The sequence below is a fragment of the Macrobrachium nipponense genome, chromosome 24 (genome assembly GCF_015104395.2).
Source record: "Macrobrachium nipponense isolate FS-2020 chromosome 24, ASM1510439v2, whole genome shotgun sequence".
NCBI classification, from domain to species: domain Eukaryota; kingdom Metazoa; phylum Arthropoda; class Malacostraca; order Decapoda; family Palaemonidae; genus Macrobrachium; species Macrobrachium nipponense.
This window is the reverse complement of record NC_061091.1, coordinates 50,323,427-50,336,138: the sequence shown is the minus strand read 5'-3', so window position 1 is coordinate 50,336,138 and position 12,712 is coordinate 50,323,427. Positions and strand designations below refer to the sequence as shown.

The 12,712-nt window shown below is 38.2% G+C and overlaps 2 protein-coding genes across 5 annotated transcripts in view; one reads left to right on the top strand and one right to left on the bottom strand.

Moving 5' to 3' along the window:
* The window catches only part of LOC135205619 (tigger transposable element-derived protein 1-like), a 35,935-nt gene extending 31,153 nt beyond the window's left edge, over positions 1-4,782 (top strand). The window contains exon 3 of the transcript XR_010312562.1: positions 4,643-4,782. The gene's annotated coding sequence lies outside the window, so the exon portion shown is untranslated. The remainder of the gene's footprint in view (positions 1-4,642) is intronic.
* Positions 1-12,712, bottom strand: part of LOC135205618 (ubiquitin carboxyl-terminal hydrolase CYLD-like) — a 271,604-nt gene that overhangs the window by 186,342 nt on the left and 72,550 nt on the right. For all 4 annotated transcript variants that reach the window (XM_064236410.1, XM_064236413.1, XM_064236412.1 and 1 more), the window contains one exon: positions 4,608-4,802. In XM_064236410.1, coding sequence (XP_064092480.1) covers positions 4,608-4,802 — 195 coding nt within the window. The remainder of the gene's footprint in view (positions 1-4,607; positions 4,803-12,712) is intronic.

The window sequence follows — 12,712 nt, the reverse complement described above, 5'->3', positions numbered from 1 at the left end:
GAAGAGTTACCGCGCGGACGTAAACAAAATTGTTATTTTTTTCATAAATTCACCATAAATCGAAATATTGTGCTAGAGACTTCCAATTTGTTGCAAAATGAAGGTAAATGCTTGAATATTACTAGAATATAAGCGTTTTAGCTTACAATTGCCTTTTTTGACCATTTCGGTAGTCAAAGTTGACCGAAGGTTGAAAATTTGTCACTTATCATTTTTTATATAAAAATATTTCAAAATTGATAAAAGATACAACCATGGGTTGTTTTTAGTTGTATTGTGCATGAAATTGTGCACATTTTCATATATAAAACTTTATGTAAAGGCTAATTTAAAATGGTGGAAACATTACCACAATCGCATGTATGATTTTTTTTGGAAGAGTTACCGCGCGGACGTAAGGAAAAAGTTTTTTTTATAAATTCACCATAAATCAAAATATTGTGCTAGAGACTTCCAATTAGTTGCAAAATTAAAGTAAATGATAGAATATTACTAAAATATAAGAGTTTTAGCTTACAATTGCGTTTTTCGACCATTTCGGTAGAGTCAAAGTTGACCAATGGTTGAAATTTTGGCACTTATCGTTATTTATATAAAAATATCTCAAAACTGATAAAAGCTACAATCATGAGTATTTTTTAGTTGTATTCTACATAAAAATGCGCACATTTTCATATATAATACTCCATGTAACGGCTAATTTAAAATGGTATAAAATTATGTCAAAGTGACAAAATAATTTCAGAGATGTGTCACAGATACTTTTTAGTGTGGCAAGAAAGAAATTCGCGCCTGCGTAACGATTGTAAACAAAACAACACCTTGATCCGTGAACTCCCAGCATCCTCCAAGGCGCGTGATTCAAGAGTTTTCGGCTGGTAGGCCTAAAAGTATTTTTCCGCGAATTTAAAAAAAAACTTTTGTATGTCGACGTAAAATACGTCCAGTCGGCAGCCAAGACACAAAAAATGTCGACATAAAATACATCCAGTCGGCAGTAAAGGGTTAAGTTGTCTGTCACCCCCTTGACTGCTTGCATGTCTATCATCAACCTAACTTGCTGCCTTAAGTCAGGAACTTCTGCAAGTCCTGGGAATACAAGATGAATGTCACTAGTTGATTGAGTGGTGGGGTCCTATCTCCAAAAATAGGTTCTGCTTCCCTTTTTCCACAAATTCCAACAATTCTAGAGATGAGCCTTCAGTGGATATGAGCTAGGGTGTGGATAAAGGCAAGATTCTCTTCTTTCCACCTACTGTTGGCAGTAGTAGCTCCCATGACTCATTCTTGAAAGTTTGACATTAATAAGAACTTGCTAAAAGTTCTTATTGATCATAGTCAGGAAGATGATGTAGACCTGATGAGAGCCTCTTTTAAGGGTAGAAGACAGGCTTGAGGGGTCATCATTGGTTTGCCTAAGGATTCTCCAGTAAGCCACTCCTTAACATGAGTAAAAATCTCAGCAGTTACATTCACTGTCAGGAAATCCAAGTCAGAAGAATGCTCCCTTGGCTTCATCTCCATAATATATTAGGTTTTACTGTTGAAATGATATCTTGGCCTCGTTTCCTTTTGCTGGAGAAGAAATTGGAAATTCAGGTTTTATGTACAAAATCTTTATCCAGCTGTATCCAGGGCCCTCCAATACATGTGCATATTCAAGTTAAGTATCATTAAAAGTGAATGATTTTGGTTACCTAGGTACACTCCTTATTCATGTAAACAGAACAAATCAAGGGCTTATTCTCTAGCTATGCTGGGAGAGGGGAGAGGGATCCAAAATCCTTTTGGTCCTCCTTGGCATCCCATGGGTGATGAAGAGATGAAGTCTTGCTTAACCCTCTTACGCCGAAGCGGTAAAAAAAAAATGTCTCCCGTGTGCCGGAGGTGTTTCTGAGTGAGCGCGGAAGCGGAAAAAATATTTTTTTCAAAAAATCACAGCGCGCTTAGTTTTCAAGATTAAGAGTTCATTTTTGGCTCCTTTTTTTTTGTCATTGGCTGAAGTTTAGTATGCAACCATCAGAAATGAAAAAAATTATCATTATCATATATAAATAATGTGATATATGATAGCGCAAAAACGAAATTTCATATATAATTGTATTCAAATTGCGCTGTGCGCAAAACGGTTAAAGGTAAAAAGTTACTTTTTTTCGTTGTAATGTACACTAAATTGTGATCATTTTGGTATATAACACACTGTAAAACAATAAAAGCAACACAGAGAAAATATTATCACAAAATAATGCATGAATTCGTAACGCGTGGACATAAACAAATATTTTTTTCAAAAATTCACCATAAATCTAAATATTGTCCTAGAGACTTCCAATTTCTTTCAAAATGAAGACAAATGATTGAATATTACTACTGTAAGAGTATTAGCTTACAATTGCAGTTTTTGACCATATCTGATGAGTTAAAGTTGACCAAATGTCGAATTTTTTTATAGATATATTTTTTATATGCAATTATTTCGGAAGTAAGAAAAGCTACAACCTTCAAATATTTTTCGTTTCATTCTACATAAAATTGCACACATTTTCATATATAAAACTCTATGAAATGCCTAATATGAAACGGAGCAAATATTCCGAGAATGGTACGTACGCATTTCGGAGATTTGTGGCGGAGAATCCGCGCGCGGAGGGAAGGAAAGATTTTTTTTTAAATTCACCATAAATCTAAATATTTTGCTAGAGACCTCGAATTTGTTTCAAGATGAAGGTAAATGACTGAATATTACTAGACTGTAAGAGTTTTAGCTTACAATTGCGTTTTTCGACCATTTCGGTAGAGTCAAAGTTGACCGAACGTGGTTTTTTTTCTATTTATCGTGATTTATATGAAAATATTTCAAAAATGAGAAAAGCTACAACCTTCAATTATTTTTTGTTGTATTCTACATGAAATTGCGCACAATTTCATATATAAAACTTTATGTAACGCCTAATTTAAAATGGTGCAAACATTACCACAATCGCACGTATGATTTTTTCGGAAGAGTTACCGCGCGGACGTAAAGAAAATGTTATTTTTTTCATAAATTCATCATAAATCGAAATATTGTGCTAGAGACTTCCAATTTGTTGCAAAATGAAGGTAAATGCTTGAATATTACTAGAATATAAGCGTTTTAGCTTACAATTGCCTTTTTCGACCATTTCGGTAGTCAAAGTTGACCGAAGGTTGAAATTTTGGCAATTATCGTTATTTATATGAAAATATCTCAAAACTGATAAAAGCTACTACCATGGGTTGTTTTTAGTTGTATTGTGCATGAAATTGCGCACATTTCCATATATAAAACTTTATATAACGGCTAATTCTAAAATGGTGCAAACATTACCACAATCGCATGTATGATTTTTTTCGGAAGTGTTACCGCGCGGACGTAAGGAAAAAGTTTTTTCATAAATTCACCATAAATCGAAATATTGAGCTACATAGAAATGCGCACATTTTCATATATAATACTTCATGTAACGGCTAATTTACAATGGTACAAAAATTATGTCAAAGTGACGAAATAATTTCCGAGATGTGTCACAGATACTTTTTAGTGCGGCAAGAAAGAAATTCGCGCTTGTGCGCCTGCGTAACGATTGTAAAAAAAAAAAAAAACACCTTGATCTGTGAACTCCCAGCATCCCCTAAGGCGCGTGATTCAAAAGTTTTAGGCTGGTAGGCCTATAAGTATTTTTCCGCAAATTTAAAAAAAAACTTTTGTAAGTCGACGTAAAATACGTCCAGTCGGCACACGGGAGACAAAAAAATGTCGACGTAAAATGTAAGAGGGTTAATGGTGGTGAAGCTGGTTGCACACAAGCTGGAGTCTTGGTGAGAGAGGTGAGAAGGTTGGCTGTGGCCTTGGTGTCCTTCCCACATGGCAATGTTGAGGGTAATCTGCAAGGTTCTGATAGGTTCTTTTACCTGGGTGATCATCCAACTGTGCCCTGTCACTGGAGTAGTTTCTGAAATAATGCTGTGAACTTGTTCTCAAACACACTTATAATGTGGCAGCTAACTACTAAAGATCAGGGGAGACTCATGTATATGATATTCTATCTGGAGTAGCTGTTCCTTTGCTCCTTAGGAAGTGTCTAGTGTTTGCATACAACACAATCAAGGATAATATAAAAGTAATTTGTTTGTGGTCACCAGATTGCACTTTTGCAGAGTTTCCCGAGTGTATTTGATAGACATAATTTGAAATTCTTAATATATATATATATACTTTGCTAAGATTGTTGAAATGTTCCTAAGATTCAAAACCAATAAACTTCTACTAGCACAGTAAAATTTTTCTATATTCAAAGAACTTTGTATGAAGGATGTATGTTACCAAGTATTGTTAAATTTGACAATTTTACTAATAATAAAATTCCTCTCACACATTAAAAACAGAATATTTTGGTTTTTAAGCAGAACAAAAAATTAGTAGGTTTTAGAAATTCTTAAAAACCATACTAATCAAGCACTACATCATGCTATACAAAACCAAAGGGTCAGCCATACCAGTCTCACTAATTACACAAAAGAAATATCTAGAAGCAAATAAACAGATACTGGTAGTTTCTTCAGTAGTAAACAAAAGTCTACATTACCTTTGATGTAAGGTGTGCTTGTTTTTTCCCACCAGGGTTGGGTCCACCATGCTGCTCTGAATTTAGAGCATCTGACCCTAGGAAATCTTCCGCTTTCATAAGGCTGGTCACGGGCAGCAATGATGCATGACTCATCTTAGCTTCAAACAACAGACGACTGTTTACCCTGTGATTGTCACTACCTACAGGATTATCCTGGAATATGGTTGTTTAGGTCATGAACTAAGATGAATCATTAATACAAAGTAATTCATGAAACTTGGAAATCTGGAAGTCAGAAACATTTGCAGAAAGGTGAGAAAATTTGTGTGGTCACTTGCATTTTTATAATACGAACATACATAATTCTAAAACTACTAGCTGTATAAAAAGAAAATCATCTAAACATAATATTCTTTTCTTCCTACCTTACTAACCCTAATAAGTGCAACTGCTAAGAACACCAAAAACTGAAAATTATAAATGCATTAAAAAAGCATATTTAAAAAAACTCCTAAAACTTACAATTTTTAAAGTAACTTGTATTTTTCCTAATTATACAAACCTGAGGTCCTTTACTTAAGGAATTACTTTCAATGAAGCTAGAAACTGCCGTTAAACTTACCAACAAGGTGCAGTAAACTACCATCTGGCAGGCAAATTGCCCAGGTGTAAACATTCCAATTTGCCTTTTGGCTCGGGTGTCAGATTGAGGGGTGGCATGAGGTGGCAATAATGTGTAAAAGACCTCAGGTTTGTACAGTTAGGAAAAATACAAACTTTAAAAATTTGTCATTTGTTTCTACATGATACACAAACCATTAGTCCTTTACATAAGAAAGTTCACCACACTTGGGATTCTCTTCCTGGTCAATAGAGCAAGGAAGAGTACTGAAGAGAGTGTAGGAACTGCATGATCCAATGTAAGACTTCTGGACCTTCTCAAATGAGTGAAGAAGAGTATCTCATACATAAATAGGCTAGGATGAATCTAAAAGTTGGTGACAGTAAGGCAATTACAATTACACTAGTACGTACAAGGTTTGTCTTATTGTCAGGGTCTCCCTTTCCTTGCTAGAGGAGGGAGTGGGACTGCTTCTGTAAATTTAATAACAGAAAAATAGAACTGGTGCTCGATGTGAAAACTTACCTGCATTGGCTGCCAGTACCAGCATGTGCCAGCTTGAATCACACTCTCTGCCTGCAGAACGAGAATGAAGGACGGCGAGGAAGGAAGAGGAAGAGAGGCCAGTCAATCACACAATCTCTCTCATTTCCATAACCGTACACCTTAGGCCAGATGCTACCTGTCACCTTAGAGGAGCTGGGTAAGCTACGAAACTTGTTGAGCACCTACCACAGGTCCCAAGGAAAAGTGTCCAAAGAATTCTCCTACCCAGAAACCAGGTTATTCATTTGATCAAGTACCCCTTCAGAAAGTGTGGTCTATGGCAGCCCCTTTTTGGGACCCCAGAAAGAATCAAGGGATGAAGGACAATCCAAAGAGGCCATGGTCCCTTCCTCGAGATTATTGTGCTGACAAATCAGTATGATGATCTCTGCAAAGGTCCTCTGTATCTAGGGGGTGTCTGCATTTTGGGAAGAGGACCCTCAAGTCCTTCCAGGGTGCAGTTCTCCTGATCAACTCTTCCCCCCATGAGGGAGAACCTCGGCAGACACCTGGGATCCCTCCTCGACCACTCAGGCATACAACTAAGTAGGTCCGAGAAATAAAACTGGGGAGTAGGCCTTCATGATAGAACTCCGGTAAGAAGAAGCATTCTCATCAGAGTTCCTCCTGTCCGACTCATGCCTCCAGGTGAATCATGAGGAGGTTGAGGGGACAGGTGAGAGGGATTGAGCACTCCTACCTGTCCTACTGGGAGAACAGCAGGAAAGGCAGACTGAGGGCGGTCACCAACCCGTGGTGGTGACGCTGGCATGGGTCAAGAGTGGCTACACCAAGGCGAGGCGCTGTTCTGAGCAAGGGCAGAGAGGTTCATGCGAACATACCTGTACACTCTCTTCTGGCGAATGGGGTTGATCACGTGAACATGAACAGGAGCTGGTCGGAGTCAAGTGCTAAGTTATTGTTGGATGTGAAATTGCATAATTCTCCCAATGTACTCCAGTCTTCTTTGAGGCCGAAACCTTTTGACGAGAAGAAAACTGTTCATGGGACCTCCTCACCGCATCACCCAGTGTTCGGATCCTCGAGTTCGAAACACTAGGCTGGGAACCTGTCGAAGTACTCAAAGCGGTACTGGCAGGAAGTGTTGAAGCACCTGCATGCTTCATCACTTTCTCTCATGCTGTGCCTAAACCAGACCAGGGAGCACTCTCTAATACACAAGATTCCATGGAAACTAGAGTTCTCGGAGGTTGAGCACCCGATACTCCCATATATTGTACAGAACAATCAATGGGACAGGTCTCTAACTGGGTGTCCAAAGAAACTCAGAAAAGAGAGGCACAGAACCAGTCTTAGAAATGGGCTTCTTAGAGCTGGTTTTGAGTATTGTGGGCATTGCGGGCTCACATACTCAAGGCTCGCAAGATGCGAAACCCCGGTGAGGTACACGAAATGGTTCCCAGGTCCAAAGACCGGGAAGAGCCCAAGAGAGATCCCACTGCTTCCCCTGTGGAGGGAGGTAGACGAAGACAAAGAAGACGACAAAGAAGACAACGATGATGATACCTTACGACTCCTCTTCTTTGATTTCTTCTTCAACATCTTCTTCAGGATGGTGATCAGGTCTCCCCTCCAGAAGGGAGCAGCAGGAACCACAGGAGCAGCTAGAGCAACTGGGATAGCAGGGACAGTAGGAGCAGCTAGAGCAACTGGGATAGCAGGGACAGTAGGAGCAGCAGGTGGGGCAACAGGAACAGCTGGAGCAGCAGGCACAACAGGAGCAACTGGGAGTGAAGGCAGTAGGTGGTAGAAACACTGTGTACTGGAGAGCAGGAGTATGGGCGGCAGTCTGGTCCACCACAGCCAGGGTCATCTGGGTTGGGAAGTTGGTCGACACACATGTGGGGACCTTGGTGAATGCTGTCATGGTCACCGTCATGGTGGTGGAGGTGATGGCACCACAGGAGTATGTGATACCCTCAGATGCCAGGATACCTTGCACCTATGGAGCACCCAAGAGCCCCAAGGAGATCCACATCTCACAGAGCTCTGGTGTCTCATGGTCTTCAGTCGTCAAACCTCAAGGAAAAACAGTCAGGGAAGTGGAGGGAGACTCCTCTTGCTCCAAGGGAAAATTCTCCCCTTGGAGCAAGCAATTATAAGCAATTACAATGAAAAACAAAAGTTATTACAGAATTGTTATTTTGCATGTTGAAGTTTTGTATTTTACTCAAAATTTTCTAGAGTATTTGTGTCCTGCACATAGGAAGGTTTAAAAATCCACTAACTTGTGCACAGGGACACCACTGGTAAATGCTTGAGTGGATTTATCATTATTCACTCTTACTGAAATTACCATTTTTGAATAAGGAAATAACAAAATATGCTCTTCTTGAATAATTTTCCAGTACTTAACAAGTTTAGGCTTGCTTGAGAGTTCCTGCAAGTCAATCAATCAAAAGTTTTTCTCATAATCCTGAGCTTTTAAAATACTTTTCACTGAATGTTTCTCTGTTCGGTGCCTTTTTGATTCAGGTGATTGCCTTCAGCTAACAGCCGAAGAAGACACGTAATTAGGATAGTTAGGAAGCAAATACGAATGGTACAGCATTTTTCTTTAAATGTGGTTGCTACATTTGCACAGTAGTTTTTCCATCATTAACAGACATTTCCAGCATAATGTCATCTGAATGGAATTGTCTTTCATAAACCTGTAAGCACATTTATTCATGAGAGGCAAAAGTTCTAGGAATATACTACATACACTTACTGTTAGGATATAAATGTGAAGTACTATGTCATTGAATTCAGAAATTTATGCATATACAGGCAGTGCCCGGGTTACGACAGGTTCAGCTTACGACATTCCGAGGTTAAGGCGCTTTTCAATTATATTCATCAGAAATTATTTCCATGGTTATGACGCATGTTCCAGGGTTACGACACCTACAACGCTGATCTGGCAGAAGAAATAGGACACCAAAAATGCAAAATAATCAATATTTGAAGGTTTTTTTTAATGAAAAATGCAATAGGAATGCAGTTTATATAGTTTTTAATACACCCAAGCATTAAAAGTAAGGTTTTCTTAGGAGTTTTGACGATGTTCTGGCTTACGACGATTTTCAGCTTACGACGCGTCTCAAAAACGGAACCCCCGTCGTAACCTGGGTACTGCCTTAGGTTTCTATTCTACAAAAACACATACACACAATCACACACACTGATTTTCTTGTTTAGAACTTGATTCTGTATTCTTGGTTGGAGTGAAATCTTTCCTTTTGATAGCACGTAGCCGCTGTTCTCGCCCTCTATTGCCTCCGGAAATTTAAAAACAGTCAATTTTCCTGATGTTGCATCATTTCCTTGGCAAATTGGAACACAACACTTGTATGGCATTTTCACATATGTTTGAAACCTGTACTTCACACTGACATTTCTTTAATATTTACACAAAAAATTGTAGATTATCAGTGTAACTCACCACAAGTTTCGGGAAAAAACTGATTTGTTTTGCCTACAACCTGGGCTTAAATGTACGAAAATACCAGGGTGACCAGCCTACTAATCTTATAGCACTTAAGATTTATAGGAACCCATGACCTGGCCTTCTAATTCTCAGTGGCCACAAGTATTCCCCACAGATGATACTTTGGAAGCTTTCTTCCTCTATTGCATCCTGCGAGTAAACTTCACCCACTAGATGGACCACCAAGAATGACACTCAACACAAGTAAAATCAGGATTACTGTCATGCCCTCTGCAACTAGTGCAGAAGACATGAGGGTCCACATCTATGGGTGAGCAGAAGTGTGTATATCCTTTGCTGTCTACCCCAAGACACGCTGGGTGACGACCTTCCGTAAGGGCTTAGATGATTTGTGGGTTTGCATCTTAATACCAACACGAAAATAGCAATAAACACAAACAAACAAAGAAAAAAAGATCCCACCAGGAGAAAAAGAAACAGTGATCAGGGCAGAGTCAACAAACACGTCTGCATTGTATGACAGCCAAACACAAATTGGAATGTTTATACCTGGGCAGGCAAGACTCCCACATACTGGACAATAGTTAACTTCCTAACCACCTTGTTCGAAAGTTTAATGGCTGTTTCCACCTTTGCTGATAGTAATTCCTTATGTAAAGGACCGATGGTTTGTATGTTCGGTAGGAACAACATATGATAAGTGTATGGACAAGGTTTCCATACAATAGAATCTTTTTATGCATTGTTCCATTTTGTTTTATTTCCACTGATGGATTAACTTTCTTCAGCTCATAAAAAATGTAAACATTACTCCTTTTTGTCTAATTATGACATGAATCACACCTAAAAGTCTGCAAACAAAATTTTCTAAAACACAGTGAAGGTACTAAAGAGCCGAAATTTTTAAAAAACATTAGTTGGTTAAGAAAGAACTACCACCTAGAAATGAATCATAGAAGAATAATGCAGATATCTTCAAGTTATTTGCTACTAAAAAATAAGAAAGATTTACAAGTACCTATTCAGCAAGAATCCAAAATGTCTTTACAATCAGTACAATCATTGACTATATAAGCACTGTGTCAAAAGGACCAGTGTGCAGCTAAATCTAAACCAAGAATAAGAAGAAGTACGTATAATAATAGTACCATTCCACACAAATATATAAATACTTTATACTGTACAGCATACTTATATTTTTTCTTTCAAATTAGATTATTTTTGCCATGTCCTCAACAGCCATGATTGCCTGTACTGCTTCAGAAATCTTCATTTTGGTATATCAATTAAGACTGACAATTACATGCCTTGAATGTTTTCCATTGCATCAGTTTTAATTTTTAATAAAGATTCAGCTGCACTCCACCTAAAATTACCATTTAATAGTCAGAGGTGTAATGGCTTTCATGCATAACCATTAAAATTCTTGTGTACATAACCATAAACAAAGCATATGATACTTGTGTGTATCCTCTACTATAACTAAAACAAAGATGTCTAACAAAATTGCTAGAAAAAAAAAAAAAAACAAAGCAAAGCAACCCACAACCCCATCACATTGAGATATCTTTCACTTTAGACATATGATATCAGACTAGCATTGGAAAAATTTTATTTTCATGATAAAACTAAGGTTTATATACGTATACTTATCAATTAATTATGTAGCTATATAGTTCCAACTCATACAGCAACTTAAATTTTAAAAATCATGGTAGTGCTTCTATTGTTTTCGTGTAGGTGACTAACCCCGACCACTTTTAGGGAACAACAGGAACTACAAAGCTGAAGACCTCAATTCATTTGTGCCCTTTTGTCCATGAAAGGGGAAGAGGGAGGTCTCCAATCTGTAATTACTTGGTAAGAATATATGAAACTTAAGTTTATCAAGAAAATATCTTCATATTAGTAACTTACCAAATACTAATTACATAGCTGAATCCCACATTGACAGGAGGTGGGATACATAATCTAATCCAAAACATTTAGTAAAGGTAATAAATTTGAAATAGAAAAGTTATTAGCATTTATAAAAAGCTTGTTGTTTCCTGACCTGATAAGAGAGCTACTGCAGGAAGATACTGCCCCTGGTTGGTGCTCATCTTAACCTGTAGTGGTGTGGTGGTACGTATAGTTGTGGAGTGCTTCTACTTAGGTTGGAGCTTTGCAGCAAAGGACATGTCCAATGGCTAGGAAAGCATCAATGAGTGCCCTTCCCCTGGGCGGAGTATCACAATAAAAAAATAACCAGACAACGCTGTCACCTACAGTAAAAAAAAAAAAAAAACAAAAAAAAAAAACCACCACCCATCTACTAAAACTGGTGGGAACTCCAGAATCCCCCAAGACTTGACACCCTATATCAAAGTAAAGAGATAGAGGATAGAAACAATGCTTCTTATGCTTCATCCCCCAATACTATGCCAGCCACTAACAATAGACCCAGGGTACTACAGTTTTCAAACAGTTTCCACTTCATGGAAATAATGCAATGCAAAAATGGACTTATATCTCCAATAAGTGGCCCATAAAATAGACAAGATAGGCAAGTTACAGTAGACTGCCTTTATTTGGGGAGGATGGGTACCACCCCCCAAATAGCTAAAATCTATGAATACTTAAAACCCCTCTAAAATTCCTTAGAGCTGCCTATTTTGATAGTTAAACAACGAAAAACCCTCCAAAAATGCTTATACCCGATTATATTTTAATAGTTTTATCACAAAAAATGCATTTTTAGTCACAAAAATGACAAAAAATATTGTAACTTGTGATTATTTCTCAGTGAAAAATAGTGCAAATAGGTGAATTTCCACAAATAATGGGTATATAAGATCCATAGAAAAATCTTCAAATAGGCGAATCAGAGAATCTTGGGTCCGCGAATAGCGGGGGTTGAACTGTACAAGCAGTCCCCGGTTATGGACCATAACGGGCAGAGTTCTGGTTATCGGCACCGATAATAGAGTTATGGCGCCATAACATACCTTATGGAGCACCTTATGGGTGCTTACGGCGCTGATAACCGCTTATCAGCGCCATAAGTGACATAAATCGCCGAGTTTCAGTTAATGGTGGTTTTTGCTTATTGGCACACCCCGGGAAAGGCACCCCTGCCAATAACCAGGGACTGCCTGTATATTTAAAAGCTAACGAGGTAGCAACTGCTCCGCTCTCATGGGCTTTAACCTTAAAAAAAGAAAGATGTCTTCTCTTAAAAAAAGGCAATATATCTTCTCAAATCCCCAAATGTGCCTCAGTAATCAGGTTTCTTAAAATGACAAATTTACTAAAACAATATGATATTGTTATTTTACAATAAAGTTTTGTACATACTTACCTGGCAGACATATACTTAGCTTACGTCTCTGACGTCACGACAGAATTCAAAACTCGCGGCTAACGCGACAGGTAGGTCAGGTGATCTACCTTACCCGCCGCTGGGAGGCGGGTGTAAGAACCATCATACCTTTCTTGCCAGATTTTTTCTCTCTTATACCTGTC